Genomic DNA, 21,898 nt, shown 5'->3' on the forward strand with positions numbered 1-21,898 from the left:
CGATGACTTTATGAAATAGAAAATAATGTAAGGAAATACCGACGGTTGAGGCCAGATATTCAAGTCCCTTACATGGTGGTTGCTCACGGCAGGGTCGGATGGAGGAATGCGTCCGAGATCGAAGTGTTGGTGGTCTCGCTAGAGTTGCCGCGTTAGCGCCGTCAGTCGCTCCAGACGCGGAATTCGTAAGGCAGAGCTGCCTGTGAAGCTAAGTTACCTCAAGCAACGAACGGTGTATCCCAGCAATTTCCACGATCACCTTCCAACCACAACAACTGAATTGATCGCCCACTTGAAGCTTCATCTACACAACTCTCCTCCAAGCTTCAGATATTCGAACTATGGCGGACAGATACTCCTTCTCCCTCACGACCTTCTCGCCCACGTAAGCTATCACCGTGTTGAGCTCCAAGCCATCCATGTCCTGTCCGCGAACCAAGCTAATACAACTACAGCGGGAAGCTCGTTCAAATAGGTCAGTCTCAGATGAAGCTCAACTGCACGCGATCTTCCGGTGAAACCCTACAGCCGTGAGCTGTGCTCATGATTTATAGAATATGCCTTAAACGCAGTCAACCAAGGTGTAACAGCACTGGGAATCAAAGGTACGCCCATCCCCCCCCCAAACCTACGCAACCTCATCTAACTCCTCCTAAAGCAACAAATGGCATTGTCCTCGCGACCGAAAAGAAGTCCTCCTCGCCCCTGATCGATCCCCCCTCCCTCTCGAAAGTCAGCCTCATCACCCCCAACATCGGCATGGTCTACTCCGGCATGGGCCCCGACTACCGCGTGCTTGTCGACAAGGCGCGCAAGGTCTCGCACACGAACTACAAGCGCATCTACAACGAGTACCCACCGACGCGCATCCTCGTCCAAGACGTCGCGCGCGTCATGCAGGAGGCGACCCAGTCGGGTGGCGTGCGGCCATACGGTGTCAGCTTGCTCGTTGCTGGGTGGGACGAGGGTATCGAGCCGGATGTGGAGGCGGATAATGTGAGCGGTGGCGCTGGAACCGAAGAGCCAAAGCCAAGCGGCAAGACTGGAGGTATTCTCAAGGGTGGACCTATGCTGTACCAGGTCGACCCCAGCGGGAGTTACTACCCATGGAAGGCCACGGCGATTGGCAAAAGCGCGACGTCTGCGAAGACGTTCCTTGAGAAGAGGTATACGGAGGGTTTGGAGCTTGAGGACGCGGTGCACATCGCGCTGCTAACGCTGAAGGAGACGATTGAGGGAGAGATGAACGGAGAGACAGTTGAGATTGGTATGTTTCTTCCCGCAGTGGATGGATGGGATTGAAAGCGGTTGCTAACGTGATGTACAGGTATCATTGGCCCGCCAGCACACCACCTTATGGGCGTTGAGGGTGTCGAGGGGGCACAGGGCCCACGCTTCCGCAAGCTCAGCCCTCAGGAGATCGAGGACTACCTGACGAACTTGTGAGGTGGGTTTGCTGCCATGGCGTCTGGGGATGGAGGAGCAGGGGTGGGGTGGACTTTGAATTGGTGACATTGGTGCACAATACAAATGTATCATAGAAATATCACGAGAGAGCGAGCGAAATCCACAAATGAATTAGACCTGGCTGTTTGGGGGGTTGCTTGACCAGTGGTGTACGGTGTGTAGGATGCTGTGTGCTTTGAAATGCGTGTTGGGGCAACAGCATTCTGCTTATTCCCCTACTGGTTCAGCTCATCTTGGTCTTCCGACTGAGATGCATCCCATCTGCTTTACCTCACGATGCTCTCTTTTTCCTTTTTAGAATGCGTATTCTTCATTATTCTTTATCTAGGTGAGCGAAACCGGATTTACCAGTCACCCAGCAACTTCAACGAGCTAGCCTAGAATTCATTAGGACTGACCGTCTTACAGAGACAGCATGAGATCATCGGGCTACTCCATAGCACTGAGGAAATTGGCCCATCCCCACGTTGGTTTTGGCATTTGCTAACTGTTGTCATTACAATCTGTCACCGGCCTGGACTCTCTGTTGTCGCCGTCATGTTCTGTTGCCGAGCTTCTTTCTCACCACCACAGACTCCTATTGTCACCGCGTCCACCCCCCGACAGCTATTAATGATAACGCTGCAGCACTATGCCGCTATTTTGGATAAAATCTGCGTCCTTCCCATTATTGATTGTTGCATTGTTTTCTATTTTGTAGGGATGGATGCTTTGCTGGTTCGTGGTATTATATTTATAGTGTGAGGCGGGATAGAGGCACATGCTGCGAGGAAACCCGAGTAGACCAGGCACAGCTTTGAATTCACCTCCTCTCAGTCTCATCTCTAGCTACCTGTGTTATTCCATGGCCTTATAGTCTTTCAGGCGCCTCGAATGCCGGGAATGCTCATACACACCTCTCCACAACCAAAAAACTCCCCTCCCCTCCCCCAAACACCCCCTTTAACCTCCCTCCTTCCCTTAAAACCTCACTCAAATCAACCCTCCTCCACCCTCCCTCCCTCTCCTCCCCTTCGCTCTCCTCCTCTTCCTTCCCCGCCTCCTCCTCTTTCACCGTTTCCCCCCTAACCCACCACCCCCCCTCCTTGTCCAACACCCCCACCCCCCCATCCCAAACCGCCACATCCACAACATCAAACTCTACACACTCCACCTCCCCCGTTCCACCACCCATAACATAACACCCCCCCTCCCCCGTCAACGCAGCCGTCACATAACCCGCTGCTACGACTTTGACTACTCCACCGCCGGGGATACCTTCTAGCGCCGTTACGAAGCCTGGTTCATCGGCTGGAACGCTGCCATCATCGTCAGGGGAGGAAGAACAGTGCCGGCCAAGCGGGGAGGGATGGCGCGGATCGCCCCAGGTGTAGAGGGTGCCGCTGGCGGTGAGGGCGGCGAAGTGGGTGGTCCCGGCGGTTATTTGTGTGGTGTCTTTTGAGAGGGAGAGGGGAGATGGGAAGGTGAGGGTGTTGGGGGCGAGGGAGAGGGAGAGGGGGAGTTGTGTGCGGATGCCTGTTATGTCTGGGGGTTGTTAGATGGGTTGTGGGGAAAAGGGGACGGGATACGTGATACGGGAAACACGTCAGGGGATGGAGAATGAGACCTTGATAGAAGGGGGAACTGATGTGAATGCGAAGAGCTCGAAGGAATCAAATCGGGAAATATGAATAGGATATCAACTCACCAACGACCATCCCCGTGCCTGAAACCGCCCAACCATTGCCCATCCCATTCCGCTGAAGTGCCTGCGCGTGCCTCTCCGCGAGCGCGTTTTGCTGCTGTCCCACGTCTCCCTCTTCGAGACTAAGACGAAGGAACGGCGTAGGAGAACCTGCTATGGCGTAGGAAGAGGTGTTGTATTTCACTGTGCGTAGTTAGCGATGTTATCAGGAGGTAGACAAAAACCAACAGGGTGAAAATGAGGGAGTGGTCTGAAAAACGTGAAAGAAAGGAGAGGGTATGGGAGATAAAACATCAAATTGAAGACGAGCAGCAACGAAACAAGGATAGGAAAACAGTAGCCACACCCATCCAAACAGAAAAGAACCTCCCAAAACATACCAATACACCCAAACCCATCACTCCTCACCCACTCCACCCTCTCCGCCTCAAACACCTTCCCATACATATCCAAATCACGTGGCTCTATCTCCTCCTCCTCCTTCTCTTCGCCACCCTCATTTCTCCCTTCCTCATCCCCCGCCTTAGGCAGCTCAGCCTCGTCAGATGAGGGCGAGAACTCAAGTTGTCTCCACACATTATTCCCCCTTGCCCACACCTCCATCATCGTACGTCGTGCTGCGGTGGTGGTGGCGATGGAGGGTGGTAGTCGGAGGGGCGCGTGGGGCGTGGGGGTTGCGTTGGGGAGGCGAGGGTGGGTGAGGTCAGGTGGCGCGCGATGGACGCGGGTGTGTGCTTGAACGTGCAGTTTGAGGTAAGGGACGGATGTCTGGTATATCCGTTAATCCCGATATGTTTTTGGTGCTGTTGTTGTTGCCTAGAATGGGTGAGGAGGGGCGTTGTGGTGAGATTGATGGAGGATGGAATATTGGGAAAGCTATGAGTAAATAACTTCAAATTGTATGTCAAATCCGAAGTATAGAATATAAATCACGTGCGTGCATAGCAACCTTCTACGCGTCGTTGAAAGAAAGGCAGATAGGGTGAGAGGAATATTATCAGGTTGAGCAGGGTAGAGGTTCAAGGAGTAGAAAGTTCAAGGAGAAGAAAAGACGCCTTGAAAGCTGGTAAACACATGAGAGGAGTCGAGGGAAACAACACAACCTTTCACATACACCAGCGCAACAAACCACATAACACATTAAGACCCCATTCTTTTCTATCTATCACCACACACACAACACAGCATCCTCACCCCCCCATCCTTTCTGGAATCCCATCCTCACTTTCTTAATCATTTTATTTTCACCCCCCAACCTCCCATCCCCCCATTCCCCAAAAGCGAAGAACAAAAATAAAGACTCCCCATACTACTGTACTACGCTCCCCACCCCCCAGCTCCAAGCCCCCCGCCGCCCCAAAAACACCGCAGCAACCATCATCATCACATCACATAAAATAAGAGGAGCCCACCCCCATCACTGGCCCCAATGTCGCTCTGCCCATCCCGAATAAGCCTCGGCAGCGCGAAACGCCGCAGCGCACTCGCTGCGTCCCCCTCCTCCCTCCCCCCAAAAAAAACAAACTCCCCGTTCATTCCCCCAACTCTCTTTACAAGTCCTCGTGATCCTTCCAATCCCCATCCCTACGCGTAGAACCTCCTCAGCACGCCCTCAACCTCTTCATACTGCTCCTTGACCTCCTTGAGGGTCTCCCGGATGCGCCTTAGGCAGAGCGCCTCGTCGGGCTCGTCGACGGTGCCGGACTCGTCCTTCTTCTGGCCGAAGTGCTGGATGCGCTCGCATGAGTCTTTGACTTTTGTGAGGCCGAGGGTGGCGGAGGAGCCTTTGAGGAAGTGGCCTAGGGAGGCGAGGGCGGCGAGGTCGGAGTTATCGCTGATGGGGGGTTAGCTGGCGTTCGTCCGTCTTTCTTTCTTCTTTCTCCATTCTTCATTTTGATTTCCGCGATAGAAGTTGCGAGGGGCGGGGTAAGGTGGGGATTGGGCAAAGAAACGGGGAAAGAATGGCGAAATAGAAAAAGGGAGACAAACAGCGCCTCCTTCATCTCCTCAAACGTCTGCTCCGCCTGCTCAAAGAAGCCAAACACAATACTCTTACTAAACTCCCTCTCCTCCTCATCATCATCCATCTCCAGGATCTGCTCAAACGTCAAAGCATCGATGCTCTCCCCCAAATCCGGGAAACTGACGGAGCCAGCCTCGCTCTGCAGTGGGGGGGAAGTAAATGTTAGCCGTTTGGTTGCTTTTTTGATATATGTTGCTTTTGGTGGGGGGGCGTGGGGGCAGGGGGGGGGCTGGGTGGATTTTGGAGGGGGGAATCGTACCTTATCCTCGAAATCTGTGGCTGATGCTGTGGTAGTCGCCATGTCTATGAATGTGTACACTCTCTAACCCGCGCGCGCGCGCTCTTGTTGCCTCAAAAAACTCGGTTGGAAAGTAGCGTGTGTTTGTGTGGATTGACTCGGCGCAGCAGTCGTGGTGGATTTCCCCTTCGGCCTTCTCGTTTCTTTATAGCCTTTCTGTCTGTATATCGTAAAGAGGGTATTGGGTTTGCCCTTTTTCCCCAGTTTGTACTTGGGGGGGGTTGTGGTATGTGAGTTTGTGGTTGTGGCGGTTGGTGATGGGCCGGGTTATTGCTGTAGCGAGGCTGGTGGTGGGGTGTGGAATAGCCAGCCACTCTCAAGCGTCGGCGGTGGTGGAGGGCGGTTGGACGGGGTCCGGTGAGGTCAGGTTTGTCGCGGCGATGGGGTAGGTCGGCATTCGAGATCGTTGGGGTTGTTGATTTGGTTGTTTTGCGGAGTTTGTGGTTTTGCGACGGTGAGGGCTGGTGGTAGTGGTGGTGGTTGTTGTGGATTGTGGTGGTGGTGGTGGTGGTGGTGGGTTTAATGATTTCTTTGACGACGGCGGGGTGGAGGGGGGAAGGGCTAGCGCGAAAGGAGAGCTATCCGTTGCTGTTGTATGCCGTACTTTTTTGGGAAGTATGGGGCCCTTTTTTTTACTAGGGTTTGCCGGGGGGGTCGGGGTATCGGGCGTGTACTGGAACTTCTCAGTGGATTTTTGTGTCTGTACAAGATGTAGAAGATGCACCAGATGATGGGATTGTACTCTCGTGTTTTATAGAGTGAGTTAATTGTAATAATTCTCGTATTGTCAGTATTATACAGTACAATGGGGTAGCACAGTCAAGTCAAACTACAGCTGCAGTAACTCGTACTTCGTTTCCAGCCTTATATAATCTTCCCTTCCCTTCCCCTCCCCTCTTTATTTTTTGTTATTTCCGCACCTCAACCGTCTAACGAACAACGTACTGTACTGTTACTCTACTACTGTACTCTACTGTACTCTACTGTACTCTTCTGTACTCACTCCTGCAACGCAACATAAACCAAACAAGAACAACCAGACAACAACAACAGCATGACAAACCTCTTCTCAACAAGGGAGCAGCACAACCAAAAAAAAAATACACAGCACAGCAAAGCCCGAAGTAAAAAAAAAAATTAGGGCAAGGTTTAAGATAACAGTTCGGGAAGGTACATAAGGTAAAAAAAATAAGGGTTCAAAAAGGTAAAGTGTGGTAATGGGATGGATGGGGGGTGGTGAAAAAGGGAAGGAGAGGGGCAGGCAGACCGAAAGCGGGATGGAGTGAGGGATCGGGGCGGAGGGGGGGGGAGGGGGGAAGGGAAGGACGGTAAAAGTGGTAAGTGGCTTGTGGCTAATAATGTTGCTAATGCTGTGGGATGCGTGATGGCGTGGGAAGCGTTGAGTGACGATCTTTGAGGTGGCTGGAGCTGGAAGGAGAGTAGTTTAGTAATTGGGGTGAAAGATAGGAGGTTAGTATGGAAAAAAGAGTAGGGTTAGTATGTAAAAGAGGAGGGTTAGTAGAGTTAGTAGAGTAGTAGAAGTATAGAGAGCACTTTACGAGTGGTGGATGTCTGTTACTGCGGGCATCTTTATTGTTTTATTGTGGATTGTGAAGGAAGGAGGGAGGTAGGTACTCAGCTATTAGAGGTCTAGGTCTGTATATCTATCCACCTCTTGCCTATAACGTTAATATCTATAATACTCTAACTTACTAATACTCTAACTTACGCCTGACTCGAGGATCCCGTCTATTCACAATCACATCCACATTCACATTCACATTAACAGCCATACCCGACCTCCTCCCCTTCCTCCTCTCATCGCTCCTTCCCTCAATCCCGCTAGAACCCGGATAGCCACAGCCACAGCACCTCACCTCACCTCACCTCATGCGCAGTCCCCCTCATCCCGAAATGCAGGGCCAGATGCAACATGCCATCCCATCAGCGCTTACCTCCGTCAAATCTTACCACTTACCACTTACCACTTACCACTTACCACTTACCACTTACCACTTACCACTTACCACTTACCGTCTGACAAGTCTCCTCCTCAACCCTCCCTCCGCATATGTACACTACACTACACTATCAATACCAATACATCTCCCTCCCCCTACCTCCCCTTACCTCCCCCTACCTCCACCAACCACACTCCTCCCAAGTTACAGATACAGACTCAATACTCGCAATCCCACCGTCGGAGACAACCACACACCACACGTGGCATGCTCCCCTCCCTCCCTCCCCTCCTCCCACCGTCGGACGATCGGCAACCCATTGGCGGATTCCGCGCCGAGGGGTCATCATTGCTTGAACGGGCCGAGGGTCTAGACGCGCCGTAGTGCGGCTTTACTCGTGTATCCATCGCTCCTTCCCTCTACAACACAATACAATCCCACTCCCCTCACAAACCTCACTCTCCTCCTCCCCTTCTCTCCTCACAATCCATGCACCCTCCCATCCCCCATCTCCCCACGGAGTAAACTCCGACTATCACCCCCCATGAAAAAAACCCGCACGTCCCCATCCCATATCTCCCCGGCACACTCAAAAAAAAAAGGCCAACAGCCTACACACCCTACACCCACACCCCCAACCAACCCCCCCATCCAACAAAGTGGAGCCATGACGTCCCCATGCATCCTGGACAACCAAATGACGTCGACTAGCCCCCTATGACGGCGTCGCGGGTGGGGCGGTCTGGACCCGTCTCTGACCAATCCCGGGAAGCGGCGAGAGTGTGCAAGGGTCTTGGCGCGGATGGGAGGAGGAGGTGGCGGGCTTGGCGGTGGCTTGGCGGTGGATGGGGGGCTGTGGTGCGTGGTGGTGCGTGGTGGTGCGTGGTGGTGCGTGCTGGAAGATTTTTGGGGGGAAGGAAGGAAGGTAGGGGAGGCTGGGCTGGGCTGGGGGGTTTTACCACGGGTTGATGGATGGATGGAGGGACGGGGATGGGGGGGAGTTCAGCCGGTGAGAGTGGGGAGAGGAGGAAGGGTAGGATAGTAGGGGATGGGAGGAGGGTAACTCGTGGTACGGGTGCACTGCGTGCGGTTAGAGGAGGGGAGGAAGGATTGTGATGTGAACAAGCACAGCACAGCACAGCACAGCACGCCTGCATATACGCCCATCCTACTCTCTAATCCTCCCTCAGCCTTCCCTTCCCTTCCTACCACCCCCTACCCCCTCCCTCCTTCCCTCGGAGTAACTCTCTCCCACCCTCCCCTCCCCTCCCTTCACACCACCACCACCACCCAACCTCCGACCCCGACCCGACCGACCCCGACCCCATCTCACCGCCCACCCACCTCCCCTCCTTCCCTCCCACCCACCTGGCGAGCCGGTCCGAAGCACAGCACCGACCGGTCGCGTGCATGCATGCATGACGTAGCACCCCGCCCCCCGCCCGACGGCGCGGCACTGTTGGGATGGGGATGGGGGTGTGTGTGTGTGTCTATGTGTGTCTGTGTGTGTCTGTGTGTGTCTGTGTGTGTCTGTGTCTGTGTGTATGTATGTATGTATATATGTACTCGGCACGCAGCGCAGTGCGGCGCGGCGCATGGCATGGCATGGCTGGCTGTGGTACCGTGTGGGTGCGTGCTGGAGCGAGGGAGGGGGAGGTGCGCGGACCGGGTGCGTGCGTGCGTGCGTGCGTGCGTGCGGGCTGGTGGGTTGGTGGGTTGGTGGGTGGTTGCGTGGCTGCGTGGGAGGGTAGGTGACAGCTCCGATTGTGGGTGGATGGGTGGTGGTGGGTGCAGGCTGGGCGCGGAGGGATGTATGGGGGGAAGCAAGGGAGGTGAGGAGGGAAAGCTTGAGTGCTTGTGTGATGCTTGGTTGGGGGATGTGCGGTGCGGGTGGGAGGTGGGTGGAAGGTATGATGCTTGGTGGAGGGTGAGTGATGCTTGGTGGGTGTTCTGAAACGCTTCTATGCTGGGATGGGGGGAGTGTGGTTTGTCAGTGTTGGTTCTATAGGGGAATTGATGTGCGGTCGGTGGTGAGTTGGGGGCGGTTGGGAGGTGTTGGATGAGCGGCTGAGAGATGTGATGGGATGTGTAAGCCAGTTAGTGGGTGGGAGAGGTGTTGGGCAAGCCACTGTGCGGAGTAACATGCAAGTAACCCATAGTGTGAAGTGATAATTCAGCCTCGACCTGGCTGCTTGCATTGCATTGAGGCGTTTTTTACAAGTTGATATTTCGTTTTCATGCCCCTGGCGCAGGGGGTGCGCATGTAGAATCTCTCCTTTCTTCCTGGTCCCTTCCTTAAAAGGACAGAAGCATTGTGGCCAAGCAATGGCGGGACAAACAGAGCTGAGACCCCGCAGAGCAAGAGATAATATACTTCTGGTATGGAAACGTACGATTCGCAAAAAACCAACTCCTCATTTTCTACACGGAAAATTGGAAGAGGCAAAGCTCACGGCAGGTAGGCTATCACCGTCGTTACATTCTTGTCATCACCCTGAGTTCTCACTATCACTACACTCCTGTCACCGCCTAGTATCCTCACTATTGTCCCGTTCTCTCACCAGGCCTGGTTTTTATTTCCGTCACGCCCGTGCTTTCAAACAACGGGCAAAGGATTTTCTTCTTATTGTCATTGTTCATTCCAAGGCACAGAATCTTCTCAAATTGACTTCCGGAATTTACAGTATGGCTGGCGATGATGTTCACGATTCGTGTATGCGCAGGAAGCAGCGCAACGTCTCAAATACCCAGCAGTCTTCCCAAACGCCTTGCCCTTCTTCTTCGTGGTTCTGTGGTAAAGTCACGGCCGATTTTCAAAGGGGCTGTTTCTCTACACCAGGTTCTGCCAGCTCATGATCATCCCAATCAAGGTCACTTCCAGGAAATAAATTCCTCGTCCATCATTGCTTGAGCGTATCACCACCACTTTATTAAAGGCGCATCTCCAACACGCAACCCTGCCACTCCTTCTCCCCCGCCGTAAAGTCTTCAAGAACCTTAAACCCCTGACTCTCATAATACCTAAATCACCAAAAGCATCAGCCATCCAAAAACCACAACACTCCACTCGCACAAGACCACTACTTACCGGACCAACTTCCGATCATTCCCCCTAAAACAATCAACACATATCCGCTTCACCCCCGTACTCTTAACCTGCTCCTTAGCAAACCCAATAAGCGCCGCCGCAGCCCCCTTCCTCTCCTCCCCCGCATCGCGATTCGAAATGAGGTACGCCAGATACACAAACGGATCACTCTCATCCTGCTCCGGCAGAACAGAGCTGACATATGCCGGCGCCTTCGAATCTAGCACCAATCCCGCCACGGGGACACCGCTACTTGATTCCGCAATGGAGGCGCGACACCACTCACTACCCCATGGAGCGTTTTGCTCACTCCTCTCGATCCATAAGCGGGCTTTTTGAGTAACGGCCGGGTTGGCTTCGCGGACGGATTTGGTGCCCCATTGGTCGGCGCTGCCGACGGTTGAGAGCCAGGGAATTTGGGATTCTTGGAAGTCGACTAGGAGCTCGTGGTCTGAGGCTGCTATTGTGGCGGGGCGGATTGCGAGGGGGGGTGTGGTTGTTGATGACATTTTTTCTGGTGTTGGATGTTGTGTGGTTACTTGATATGGGTGATACTCACTATTTATCAAATGTTGGCACTGGCATGGAAATTGATAACGTGGTCTCTTACGTGGTCTTGCGTGGGACCTTCCTTACTTGGAATCTTGAATCGTGCCGCCTAAGGGAAGCTGCGAGAATGTGCCAAGCATTATCATGATAACATGACTTCGATTGGTCAGCCCGTGTTTTAGCGCGCGATGCTGCACTTCACATGCTTCACGAAGTATGAGATTTGACGCGAAGCAGGCTTCTGGGTAATCGTGGACACAGGCGCGGACGTAGGCCCTTAATTGCTTGTCGCTGTCCTTATTTCTTTGGGGTGGATTCTCACTATCTCGTTATCATCATGGTGTGGTGATCTTAGCTGCCACATGCTTCACTCGGGATTCGGTAGGGACAATTTACAACTTAATAACTATGATCTCTCAAGTATATTAACTCTAGTATGTGATAATTAAAAACCGGGTGGGCCCAGCTAAAAAAATAAAAAATAATTAATAAAAAGCATAGTTTAATTAGCAAAATAAGAAGTTCCAGATTTCACTTTCTCAGTTCAAGTCTGTTCTTGTTATGCAAAATAAAAATAAAAATAAAAATAATTGTGCCGAAGAGCCTCAAAAGAAAGAGCTGAGAAATATGACTCGATCCGTCCCTGTATATCGCGTTGTCCAGTCGCATAATAAAATTATTTATCATCTCCTCTTTTTTTTCCATGCTCCTATATATTCGTATTCGTTTCATCCCGAAAATCCTATGGAAGATTCTAACAATACGGTCATATGCATCTGGTGTATCTAAACGGTCGTTTCTCTGCCATCTAGAAACCATTAGATCTCTTAACAGACTGCTCAGCGATTACTTACTTAATAGCATGCATGCTCCGAGTATTGATCTGCTCTAACCACCATGGCTCATGAATCCTGTAGCTGAGCTCTGAAAATGCAGCAATAAAGTGGTAAGTCAAGAGTGCTTGATAATCTGCGTTGTATGGATTGTAGCACATTGCCGTCGCTGGATGAAAACACCGTATGGCGACGGATCTGCACCCCTCAATATCAATTTCGTCGCGAATTGTTGGGTTTCCGACCCCTCCTCCAACAAATTGCCCAACAAATTCGTTGCTACATGTAGCGGCGCCTTTGTTCCAACAGCATATCACTACTCGTGGCTTTTTGAATTTGAGCATTTGCTCGAGGAGCAAGTGACAGTCATCATCTGACGGCCACGCAGCCGTTAATCCAGGTTTAAAGGAATAAGCATCAAAAACCGATACCGTTTCGATGCTTCGTGTCCCTTTACTAGCATATCTGATGAGCTTGTCCACCGCATCCAAAGTAGGACAATCAGCCACGAATTTCTCAAAGTCCACCGAGTAGTTGTGGCGTGGAGCTGGCCGTTGAAGAATGATGACGAGATCCGAGTAACCTTCGGCAAGGTCGCATGCTTGCCGTATCTCACTGATATCACGGTTGTATTTTCGCCCAAACTCTATGAGTAGATCGAGCACATTTCCGTCTCCCGGGTGAGATACTGGAACTGAGGGTGCCTTCACGAGCTCCCCGATGCAACGAGGCAATGGGATGTTCAGACATCCCTGGTCGTAGACTCCCATGTTTATATAGAGAGTGAATTTGTAGCAATTATCTGCAACAAAATTTTGAATTAATATGAGCGAGCTTAATAATGGCGATGGGAATGAGGACATAATAAGATCGGCTGGGAGATATTGGCGCCTAATAGACCGACGGTGTTGGACTCTCGGCAGGCGAGGCTCCAAACCAACCGCCCCCATTATACTTCCATGCACCGCCCCAAAACCAACGCAAAGTACAGTATTATCTAGGCTCCCTCACCAGAAGTGCAGTTTTAACGTCACTTGCTCCTCCATAAGGACTATAATCCATCAAAATCTCATCTACCTCCTCCCAGCCATGCTTGAGGTACATCCCTACCCCCTGCACACTCCCCTGGACAAAAGCCTTTGCATTTTCCTTGTCAGCCTGTTCCAACACAGGGGTTAAGAGCATAGAACCGAGCCCCTTTCTTTGGTATTCTGGTCGCACGGCCAGAATGCTCATGACTTGTAGTACTTATTAGTAAATGTATACGCGGTAGATTTTGCCATAAATGAGAAATGCAACGCAATACGAACAGTAATGCGTCTCAGGCACAACCCACTTCCTTCTCCCCCGGAGAAATTTGGTAAAGAACTCGACAACCAATTCCTCATTTGATCCTGGTACGTGCTGCTGCATTCGTATGGCCGTTTCGGGGTCTTCGGCGTTCGGATCGGGGGTATGAGGATATACCCACTTGCTAAAAGCAACAATTTCGCTAACAGGTATGAGCCGGAAAATACTGCAATGGACATAAACCATACCCTGTATCTTCAAGTACAACCTTGAAATACTTCACTCCAGGTGCTGTGAAGCTCTTCTCAAAATTCTGTATCGATTTCTCCTTCAGTACCTTCGGGTCAGACCGAGGATAGAGGTATATTATGGCTGGGTCGTCGGCGAACGCTTCGTCAAATATGTCTGCGCACACAGTCATATCTGACAGTTCGCAGGGAACGACCTTAAAGTTTGAGAAAGCCATGTTAGATAGTTGTACTGTAGAGTTTCAATGATGTTAAAGCTGAAGGCACCCGCGAAATGAACGGGGCGGGACCACGGGAGATCGGCGACAAGGGTTGACCGCATGTGGCATTGGAGACCAAAGCTTCGCCTCTTGGCATACCCTTGATCCCCCTTAAACATGTCAACAACCAACGTCCATATATTTATAGAAGCCCCCATACTATCTTGAGAAACTCCCCATTCTCTTTGTTGTCCCTCTGCAAACACCGCGCTCTAGTTCTCGCCAATGGAAGAATCCCAGACAGAATCCCAAAAGTATCTCAATGAGAACTACGCAGGCGATATAGCCGAACTCAAGAAATACGCGATTTACCTCAAACGCGTGTTCTTCTTCTTTCTCTTTGTGGTCTTCACCAATATTGTGCTGACATACTTCTTGATCATGCACCCATCCAGGCTACCTTGCAAACCCACTGCTGAATTATGCGCAGCGTGTGCGGAAGCCAATCCTGCATGGACCGACCTCTTCGCGGAAAATATCTGGGGCAAAGTGTCAACCACACTCTCATCTACACTGATCATATGCTGGGCGATCCATACCTATTATCATGGCCTGGTCTAGCCCAACAATGATAGGATGTAGGGCTGAAGCTGCACAATGGGAGACACTGCACTTAATGTGAGCTTACCTCTCATATTTACGTGTTGGCAATTATACCGTCAATGGCTGACAAGGCTTACTATGTAGGAGAAATTTTTGGAAGCATCGCCATTGTTGGAGCCTTGTAGCATCGGAAATGCTGATGAGGAGGATATCAATATGAATCAATACAGTGCCGGCAAAACTATTCTCCGAATGCGCCACGCGATGCTGTCATAGAACCCCCAAACGCTTCTTCTCATAAGAGCATCTAAGCTCCATCTCACCTCCTCACCTCACCTCACCAACCTCAAATCCCAAAATCACACCCACCATGCCCCCCAAACGCCCAACCCAACAACTAACCCATTTCCTCGCCCTCCCCCTCCACACCCCGACCTCCCTTCCCCCCCTCCACACAACCCTCCGCACCCTTCCCCCCACCCTCCCCACACACCTCCGCCCCGCCCTCCGACCCCCCACAACCCTCCACTTCACCCTCTGCGTCCTGGATCTGCGCGACCCCGTCCGCCTCTCCACCGCCCTCTCCATCCTCCGCACCCTCGACCTCCCACTCCTCTGGGCCATCGCACAGGGCCCTCCCGCCGCCGGGGGACAATTACAGAAAGATGTGCGTGTCACACTGAAGGGGCTGAAGGCAATGAGGAATCCAGAGAGCACGAGCGTGATTTATGCGCCGCCCGCGGATGAGACGAAAGCGCTCCAGCGATTCGGGGAGTTAGTCCGCTCGCACTTCGCGTGTCTGATTGGACCGCCTCCTACGCCTCCTTCTACACCTCCAGGAGCGGCAGGGCCAGCGCGGCAAGAGACGGTGATACTACCGCCGCCGAGGCCGTTACCGGGGCTGCTGCTGCATGCGACGGTGTTTAATACGGTTTATATACCTGGGAGGAGTAGGAGGGATAGGCAGCGTTTGGAGATCGATGCAAGGGCGCTGATTGAGGCGTTTGGAGAGATGGTGTGGATGGAGAATATTAGGGTTGAGGAGCTGGTGTTGTGTAGGATGGGGGCGAAGGAGGTGGACGGGGTGGAGAAGTATGCGGCGGAGGGGATGGTGAGCATGCCTTAGTTGAGTTGTACGGCGAGTAGTGAAGAATATCCCATGAGCCCTGTATAGCTGGGATTCCACTTTCTACCTCTCGACCTCCCCGGCCACTCTGAGAGAGAGACAATGCCCAAATCCTTGAGATCGCGGTGCAGGAGGGATTTGCAAAGGATGCGCTTAAAGACATCCATAAGCTAGCGGGAGCAGTGAATGCAGGTGACGGGATAGCAACGGAGAAGGAAGTTCAGGCAGTTTGTGCAAACACAGAGTCAGCTGCAGCGGATGCGACCACTGTGAGACAGGTGGCAGAGTTGCGGCTATATTTGCATTGTTGCGGCCTCCTCTTCCTATTACAGACGCAGGGAAGGTAGTAGTAGCGCTAGAGAGAATCGCTACAGCTTTGGAGAGAATTGCTACTCTCATAGAGAAGTTCGACCCGGGGATCTCATAGTAGACCCTAGTGGTTACAGCACGAGAGTGGCGAAAGTGTCAATTTAGAACGGTGACAGGATTATAACGACAGTGATAACCCATCTGCCTCATTCTCGAAACACGGGTAATACCGCTGTATTGCGTTTAATTCTAGACCCTATGTTCCTCCTAGATTGTTTATTAAATCTATCTAAGAACATTTTCTAATTTATTCGCGCTTACGACAGTTCTTCTCGCTGGTTAATGACAGAAGTGACTGCCAGGCGAGAGGATGTGCGCGCCGATCTCGTTGGTTTTTTTCGAGGAGGACGACGCGGAAGTCGTCGTTTCCAGTTCAATTGAGCTCTCCGTATATATATATATCCGTCTTCGTATTTGTTATTTGTGCGTGTGGGAAAGAGAGAAAGTGAAGTGTATGACGAGGTCTCTCGTATACCCTCCCTCTCGGCTTTCACACACCTCCCTCGGCGAAGCCTACCGTGGGCATAGCTCCAATCGCGATGGTACGCCTTTGGTGGGGTAAGGCGAGCCCGATACCTTCCACGCGACCAATTAGCGCCGCGCCGATTCAGAGCGTTTGCTCACCCTTCCCCCAAAGCGCAGGCAGGTTAGTAAGTTAAGTTTATAAATTACTATTGTAAAGGTACTTGCACTAATTGGTGGTCGCGAACGTCGGTTGACGGAGGTCGCTTCCTCCAACCTTGAGCGAAGCAAAAGTTGGTCACGACGATTAAGATATTTGAGAATGGATGCAAGGATCTTATAGCGGATGTTACCATCTTGATGTACCGATCGCTTCCGGCACAGCTTTGTGTGGGTTTACCCGATTGCGAATATATGATGCGTCGGGACGGGTATTCATATGGGTATTCACATGTAGCGAGTACCCGCAAGCTAACCAGATCTTAGATTGGGACATATATCGCAGTGTAAGCAGAGGTAGGACACGACACGCGGAAACAAACAGACCTTCGATTCAAAATCAGTTAATTACTGCTTCCGAAGCTTGTGTTGAAAATTCCATTGCGAAATATCTTATATTGCAAATACCAGAACATGCCAACCTCGATTGGTATTGCGTTGCGAGTGTCGCAGTGGATGAGAAATTTACAACCTTTGGTAACTATGAATTCATACGAGCTATTATCACCATATGAGTACTGACGCTGTAGTCTCCAATCCAATGTTTAGCATATTCTCCGGTCAAGCAGGGCCTCTTGCCAAATTCGACAGTGTATAGTCAACGTCGGTGGTCAACACAAGCTGTTGTGTCGAAAGTGCCACAGACCCAAGAGATTCAAATGCCCCTCCATCGACAACTACAAAGGCAACATGCTCCACTCCCAAGCCAAGACACACAAAAAGGGGCAGCGGAATACGCATTGTTAGTCCCTCGCTATTCCCAGCGTCACCTGTCGTACAGTTCTAACATCATAGAACCACAATGGACAAACTTGCCAATTGGGCGCATCAAGGCTCACTCTGGCCCGTAACTTTTGGCCTTGCATGCTGTGGAATCGAAATGATGAATACATCCATGCCACGTTATGACCAAGACCGGCTAGGCATAATATTTAGAGCTTCACCGCGCCAGGCCGATGTGATGATCGTAGCTGGAACGCTGACGAACAAAATGGCACCGGCCATGAGACAGGTGTATGATCAAATGCCGGACCCAAAATGGGTTATAAGCATGGGCAGCTGTGCAAACGGAGGCGGATATTACCACTACAGCTATTCCGTCGTGCGCGGTTGTGATAGAATTGTGCCAGTCGACATCTATGTTCCTGGCTGTAAGTTTTGGGAAGCAGACATTTCTAAGAAGTAAGGCTAATAAAAGTAGGCCCACCGACGGCGGAGGCGCTTTTGTATGGAATATTCAAGCTTCAGAAAAAAATGCGGCGGTCGAAAACAATGAGGATGTGGTATAGAAAGTAATGTTGGTGTCGAGGATGGGGTATTTTTTCTAGAGATAAATCAATCAACTTGTAAATTATGGTTAACAGAACTATGCCATCAACACACAAATAATCCCCACTAAGTAGTTTAGTACATTCATGAAGCTTAATGTTTTCTACGGAATATATTAATCTGCCTCCGGTGATATAACAGCAGGTCGATGTCGAATAACCAATTAACAACGGAATGCAAGCCGTTATGGGGACTGGTGTACTCGGGGATTCGGGGACTCGGGAATTGAAATAGTACTGACATCGAGTATTTTTTCGGGTCCCGTACAGAGGCATTAGGAAGCGCAAATACTTCTCTCCCTATTAAAGTAGAAATATTCGTAGGCTTTGGTACTTCGACTACATCTCGACACGTACTTGCGAGTCAAATCTTGGGAAGCATCATTCTAACCCATTCAAGAGCATTGATTCTTTTATCTGACACCCCATATACCTCACTTCTTACCCAGAGCATCCAAATGCCGTCTAAAACAGTACCCGTGATACCCTAGCGAGATGTTTCTGAGAGCAACACATCAGCGAAATGCCACGTTACGATGGGAGACAAGGCTTACGATATCACGGAATTCCTAGATTCACATCCTGGCGGAAAAGATCTTCTTCTTGAGAACGGCGGAAAAGATATAACAGACATTGTGCAAAATAAAGGTTTGCATGCTCACTCCGAAGCTGCATACGACATTCTGGAGGATTATATATTGGGCTGGTTGCCTCTCACAAGGAAGTCAGTGAGCTCAAGCAGGACAACCTAACTAAAGGCGTGCCCTCTACCACTATCTCATCTCCCTATGGATAAATACCGACTTGTTATGCCTCCTGCAATGTTTATTATCCTTGCTCTCCCATTTTGGATGCTAGCACACACACTTTTTTGCTGGAGTTGGCATGTCGCTACTGCAGTCTTCTGTGGAGGTGTCTTTGGATATATCGGCTACGACTTAACACACTACTTTATTCATCATTCTCGGCTCTCATCATTCTACCAAGCTCAAAGAAATATCATCTTCAGCACCACTTCATGGATTACGAGAATGGATATGGGATCACCAGTCGCTTTTGGGACAGAATTTTCGGTACGGAACTAACGGAGCCAACCTCAATGGTGGCCAAGTCTATCAGCAAGCGATCATGACCTATGTTTTGTGCTTTTCTATTGAATAATATTGAATAGCCGGGTTAGACGGCGTTAAGGGCATATTACACCCTTGACACGGCAGAATAATGGGATTTCAACTAGTTAACCAGACGCTGAGCTTTGTAAAAGAAGCACTTTGAATTGCACAGCTTAGATGTTGCATAGAAGGCAGTATGCTAGTTTCATAAGTAAGCGTTGAGGATAACTGAAGAGCAGAGGAGGCATTTGAAAAGATCTAGTGTACTTTAATATTAAGGGAATTACTCTAACTTAAAACTGTTATGCTTATTTATTTAATCTTACCAGCTTCATCCTGCAACTGTTCCTATTTCATTAAACATCGCGTATTATGAACAAAATGCCCTTCCCAAATTGAGCTGAGTTAAGAGGAAGGTCGGCCCAAGGTACTCCAGTGTCAAATTCAAAGCCGGAATATCACAATACGCTGAGTCATGTTAAAGTGGCCGTGACCGTACGAAACTCGTCTTCCTGTCCTAGTACCGTTCCCATCGGTGTCCTGACCCCATTGGCATTTGGAATGTTTAGCAGCTCTCGGCCAATAGCTTTCATCTCTAGATTCGTCCTCCTGCCTAGTGGCCAAACTTCCGTAAACTCCTTTAAGGCCCCAATACCAAGACGGATGCGCTCTCGACCCTCGGCGGCTTTATTAGACTCAAGCACCAAGTTGCAGGCGGCCATTTGGCCCATGATGGCCATAGCAACACCGCATATTATTAGAGGCGTGTGCTTCAGAATAGGGGTTGGAAGGGCCATCATGCCAAGCAATGTTTCAAGACACGAGAGTGTCTTGTTGGTGTGGAGCGCGTAAGCTTTTTGCCTCATCCTCGTCATTTGTTCTGATGAAGGCGTAACTGTGCATTTTGACGAGCCTTCCACACCGCTATAGGCGAGACGTGATCTTGGGCGATGAAGGTAGAGCACGAGTCTATGTCAAATCAGCATCAAATATTTGCGAACGAATTGCGTCAGAATAGTATTTGTGCGAGCTGCTTTCAAATTAAGTACTTACAAATTGATGAGCATGTGCGCTTGAAAATTTACTTCATCCATCTTTCCACTCTCATGGATTATCTGCTTCTTAGATTCTGGCAGATGAACGACCCAGCTGACCAGTTTTGCATTTGCTGCGGTTGCCGCATGGTCAGAAGGCTCTCCAGCTTGGCTGATGGTTGGTAGTACAGAGCTGATGATTCGCGCCCCATCAATAAGGTAAGTAAATGACGAGAAAGCAATTTCTTCATCTGAAAACTCTCGAGTTTCATACTCCAGTAATGATTTCGGAGCTGGTATATTCTGCAGATTCGATTTAGTCCAACTTGTAAGAGCTCTTGTGGAGTTCAACTTACTCCTTTGGCATACTCTCGCTCCTCGCAAGGCAGATCAACGTCAGTTGGGATATTTGACAGCCTAAATGATGTCTCATGCATAACACCAGCGAATGTGCCATCCATAATGAAGAGCAGCCACCACGTCCTCCTCCAGCTTTCTTCTAAAACAGCGTTACCTTCTCCGTTCGCTTGTGCAAATGACCTAGACTGCATTTTAATCTCTAACGCCATAGTGATAGCCCTGTCAAGGAGTACCCGAGACTCTTCAAAATTGTTACAGCAGTGCGTCGCTAATGCAAAAAGCATGAGAGCTTGCACGGAGAAGCCAGTCATCGGTAGATTCCCTGCTGACAGCTGAACACTTACTTTGTGCCTCAGATATTCCGATGCTATATGTGGAGTGTATAGCGATCCAATATATTCCATCACGTGCTCTACCTGTTCTAGGGATACCGGGTTCGATTGAAGCCGTGAGATTAGATAGCCCCGAGGCAAAGTAATAGGATGGGCGTCATGAAAATACGTGTAGTATGAGTCGAGAAACTGCATTGTCGAGTAGTCACGGTCATGAAACGAGCTGAGACCACTAGAGGCTTCAGAAGTCTCGGGCGTCGTACCGTTAGGAAATAATGCCGGCACTGCAATGTTCGCAGGTTGATATTGAAGCGGACCGTGTAGGTCTAAACCTTCAGGCCAATGAGGATCCAAAGCAGTCTTTTTCCGCCGCCCCTTTGAGCGCTGTCCACCCCTCCTTGACTTCGTATAAGAGCAAGTGCGATTGTCCGACTGACATTTTGAGCAGGACGGAGTCCGCGCGTCACACCTGATGTGGCGTGTTCTGCACGGTATGCAGGCCAGTGAGACCCTAGATCCAGCTTTTGGGTCTACTTCTGCACATCCAGCTTTTGGGTCTGCTTCTGCACCCTCTGCCACTTCAAGCTGGTCTAGATGCATGTAGAATTCGTCTTGCTGGTAGGAGAAAAGGTCGGCATCAAAGTAGAAATCCGTATCCAGGTCTAGCTGTGATGAACTCATATTCACATGCTATAGAGATGGCTACTGTGTAATAGTATGAAAGGCCCCTTGTGGTGGTAACATATATTGTCAAATAGAGTTGATTGTGTAGTGGGAGGAGTTGTACGAAGGCCTGAAAAAGATGAGGCTGCACAACGCGGAGCCAGTTCCGTTGAATTGATTTACGGGTGGCGAAGTAACCCGTGATTAGGAAACGGGACAAAAACAATACAGAGCGACGCTCTATGAAACCCAAAATAACCCAATGGTCGAAGTTTCTAGTTATTAAACGTGCCAAAGTATAGGTTTTGGTGAATTCCTATCATGCTCTCGTCGTAAAGATAATTCTCCTCAGTGCAACATTAAAAATTGCTCCGTGGTGGTGAGTCAGCCGGGTCAGCCCGGGTTCTCTCGTCATGGATCCCCAAACGGGCATCATCCTCGCAAGTCCGCCATCCTGCTAGTCTGCTCGGCGGATTATTATACCGTGGGATCCTACTGTGGCAGCGGCTTTTTTATGGAAGTTAAATTAGGCTAATAAAAAAGGAAACATAACCGATTTAAATTTCCAAGTGTCACCAGAGGTGTCGAGAGTGCAATACGCAACGACATAATACTAATCACACTCACATTCACATTCACGCTTATCCAA

General features: G+C 50.4%; 11 protein-coding genes across 11 annotated transcripts; 5 read left to right on the forward strand and 6 right to left on the reverse strand.

Moving 5' to 3' along the window:
• The first annotated feature begins 182 nt into the window (after positions 1 to 182).
• Positions 183 to 2,245, forward strand: PRE8 (proteasome core particle subunit alpha 2). Its single transcript, XM_018273709.2, has 6 exons — positions 183 to 385; positions 456 to 475; positions 555 to 605; positions 659 to 1,267; positions 1,328 to 1,795; positions 1,876 to 2,245. Exons 1-5 carry the CDS (start codon positions 342 to 344, stop codon positions 1,444 to 1,446), a joined length of 843 nt encoding a protein of 280 aa, XP_018130394.1. The 5' UTR covers positions 183 to 341; the 3' UTR covers positions 1,447 to 1,795; positions 1,876 to 2,245.
• A 182-nt stretch (positions 2,246 to 2,427) lies between these two features.
• On the reverse strand, positions 2,428 to 4,399 carry VE01_04235 (uncharacterized protein; the record flags this gene model as incomplete). The annotated part of the gene is made up of 4 exons (XM_018273710.2): positions 3,532 to 4,399; positions 3,155 to 3,334; positions 2,460 to 2,991; positions 2,428 to 2,434 (listed from the first exon to the last, which is right to left on the reverse strand). Exons 1-4 carry the CDS (start codon positions 3,755 to 3,757, stop codon positions 2,428 to 2,430), a joined length of 945 nt encoding a protein of 314 aa, XP_018130527.2. The 5' UTR covers positions 3,758 to 4,399.
• A 336-nt stretch (positions 4,400 to 4,735) lies between these two features.
• On the reverse strand, positions 4,736 to 5,475 carry VE01_04236 (uncharacterized protein; the record flags this gene model as incomplete). Its single annotated transcript, XM_018273711.1, has 3 exons — positions 4,736 to 4,985; positions 5,141 to 5,313; positions 5,434 to 5,475. 3 exons carry the CDS (start codon positions 5,473 to 5,475, stop codon positions 4,736 to 4,738), a joined length of 465 nt encoding a protein of 154 aa, XP_018130526.1.
• Positions 5,476 to 9,339: 3,864 nt separating this feature from the next.
• VE01_10781 (uncharacterized protein) lies at positions 9,340 to 10,316 on the forward strand. The gene has a single exon (XM_059464232.1). It carries the CDS (start codon positions 9,759 to 9,761, stop codon positions 10,287 to 10,289), a length of 531 nt encoding a protein of 176 aa, XP_059320215.1. The 5' UTR covers positions 9,340 to 9,758; the 3' UTR covers positions 10,290 to 10,316.
• VE01_04237 (uncharacterized protein) lies at positions 9,887 to 11,164 on the reverse strand. The gene is made up of 2 exons (XM_018273712.2): positions 10,522 to 11,164; positions 9,887 to 10,454 (listed from the first exon to the last, which is right to left on the reverse strand). Exons 1-2 carry the CDS (start codon positions 11,028 to 11,030, stop codon positions 10,364 to 10,366), a joined length of 600 nt encoding a protein of 199 aa, XP_018130393.1. The 5' UTR covers positions 11,031 to 11,164; the 3' UTR covers positions 9,887 to 10,363.
• Positions 11,165 to 11,531: 367 nt separating this feature from the next.
• Positions 11,532 to 12,673, reverse strand: VE01_04238 (uncharacterized protein; the record flags this gene model as incomplete). The annotated part of the gene is made up of 2 exons (XM_018273713.2): positions 11,532 to 11,878; positions 11,925 to 12,673. 2 exons carry the CDS (start codon positions 12,671 to 12,673, stop codon positions 11,602 to 11,604), a joined length of 1,026 nt encoding a protein of 341 aa, XP_018130395.2. The 3' UTR covers positions 11,532 to 11,601.
• Positions 12,674 to 12,896: 223 nt separating this feature from the next.
• Positions 12,897 to 13,659, reverse strand: VE01_04239 (uncharacterized protein; the record flags this gene model as incomplete). Its single annotated transcript, XM_018273714.1, has 3 exons — positions 12,897 to 13,141; positions 13,214 to 13,395; positions 13,442 to 13,659. 3 exons carry the CDS (start codon positions 13,657 to 13,659, stop codon positions 12,897 to 12,899), a joined length of 645 nt encoding a protein of 214 aa, XP_018130396.1.
• A 159-nt stretch (positions 13,660 to 13,818) lies between these two features.
• Positions 13,819 to 14,452, forward strand: VE01_10782 (uncharacterized protein). Its single transcript, XM_059464233.1, has 2 exons — positions 13,819 to 14,319; positions 14,389 to 14,452. The coding sequence occupies exon 1, from the start codon at positions 13,927 to 13,929 to the stop codon at positions 14,260 to 14,262; it is 336 nt and encodes a 111-aa protein (XP_059320216.1). The 5' UTR covers positions 13,819 to 13,926; the 3' UTR covers positions 14,263 to 14,319; positions 14,389 to 14,452.
• A 162-nt stretch (positions 14,453 to 14,614) lies between these two features.
• VE01_04240 (uncharacterized protein) lies at positions 14,615 to 16,097 on the forward strand (the record flags this gene model as incomplete). Its single annotated transcript, XM_018273715.2, has 1 exon — positions 14,615 to 16,097. One exon carries the CDS (start codon positions 14,615 to 14,617, stop codon positions 15,368 to 15,370), a length of 756 nt encoding a protein of 251 aa, XP_018130497.1. The 3' UTR covers positions 15,371 to 16,097.
• Positions 16,098 to 17,310: 1,213 nt separating this feature from the next.
• VE01_04241 (uncharacterized protein) lies at positions 17,311 to 17,735 on the forward strand. The gene is made up of 2 exons (XM_018273716.2): positions 17,311 to 17,571; positions 17,622 to 17,735. Exons 1-2 carry the CDS (start codon positions 17,316 to 17,318, stop codon positions 17,714 to 17,716), a joined length of 351 nt encoding a protein of 116 aa, XP_018130486.2. The 5' UTR covers positions 17,311 to 17,315; the 3' UTR covers positions 17,717 to 17,735.
• A 1,383-nt stretch (positions 17,736 to 19,118) lies between these two features.
• VE01_04242 (uncharacterized protein) lies at positions 19,119 to 21,589 on the reverse strand. Its single transcript, XM_018273717.2, has 3 exons — positions 20,251 to 21,589; positions 19,914 to 20,197; positions 19,119 to 19,829 (listed from the first exon to the last, which is right to left on the reverse strand). Exons 1-3 carry the CDS (start codon positions 21,265 to 21,267, stop codon positions 19,334 to 19,336), a joined length of 1,797 nt encoding a protein of 598 aa, XP_018130485.2. The 5' UTR covers positions 21,268 to 21,589; the 3' UTR covers positions 19,119 to 19,333.
• Between the last annotated feature and the right edge of the window lie 309 nt (positions 21,590 to 21,898).

Source organism: Pseudogymnoascus verrucosus (assembly GCF_001662655.1).
Source record: "Pseudogymnoascus verrucosus strain UAMH 10579 unplaced genomic scaffold scaffold_21, whole genome shotgun sequence".
NCBI lineage: Eukaryota > Fungi > Ascomycota > Leotiomycetes > Thelebolales > Thelebolaceae > Pseudogymnoascus > Pseudogymnoascus verrucosus.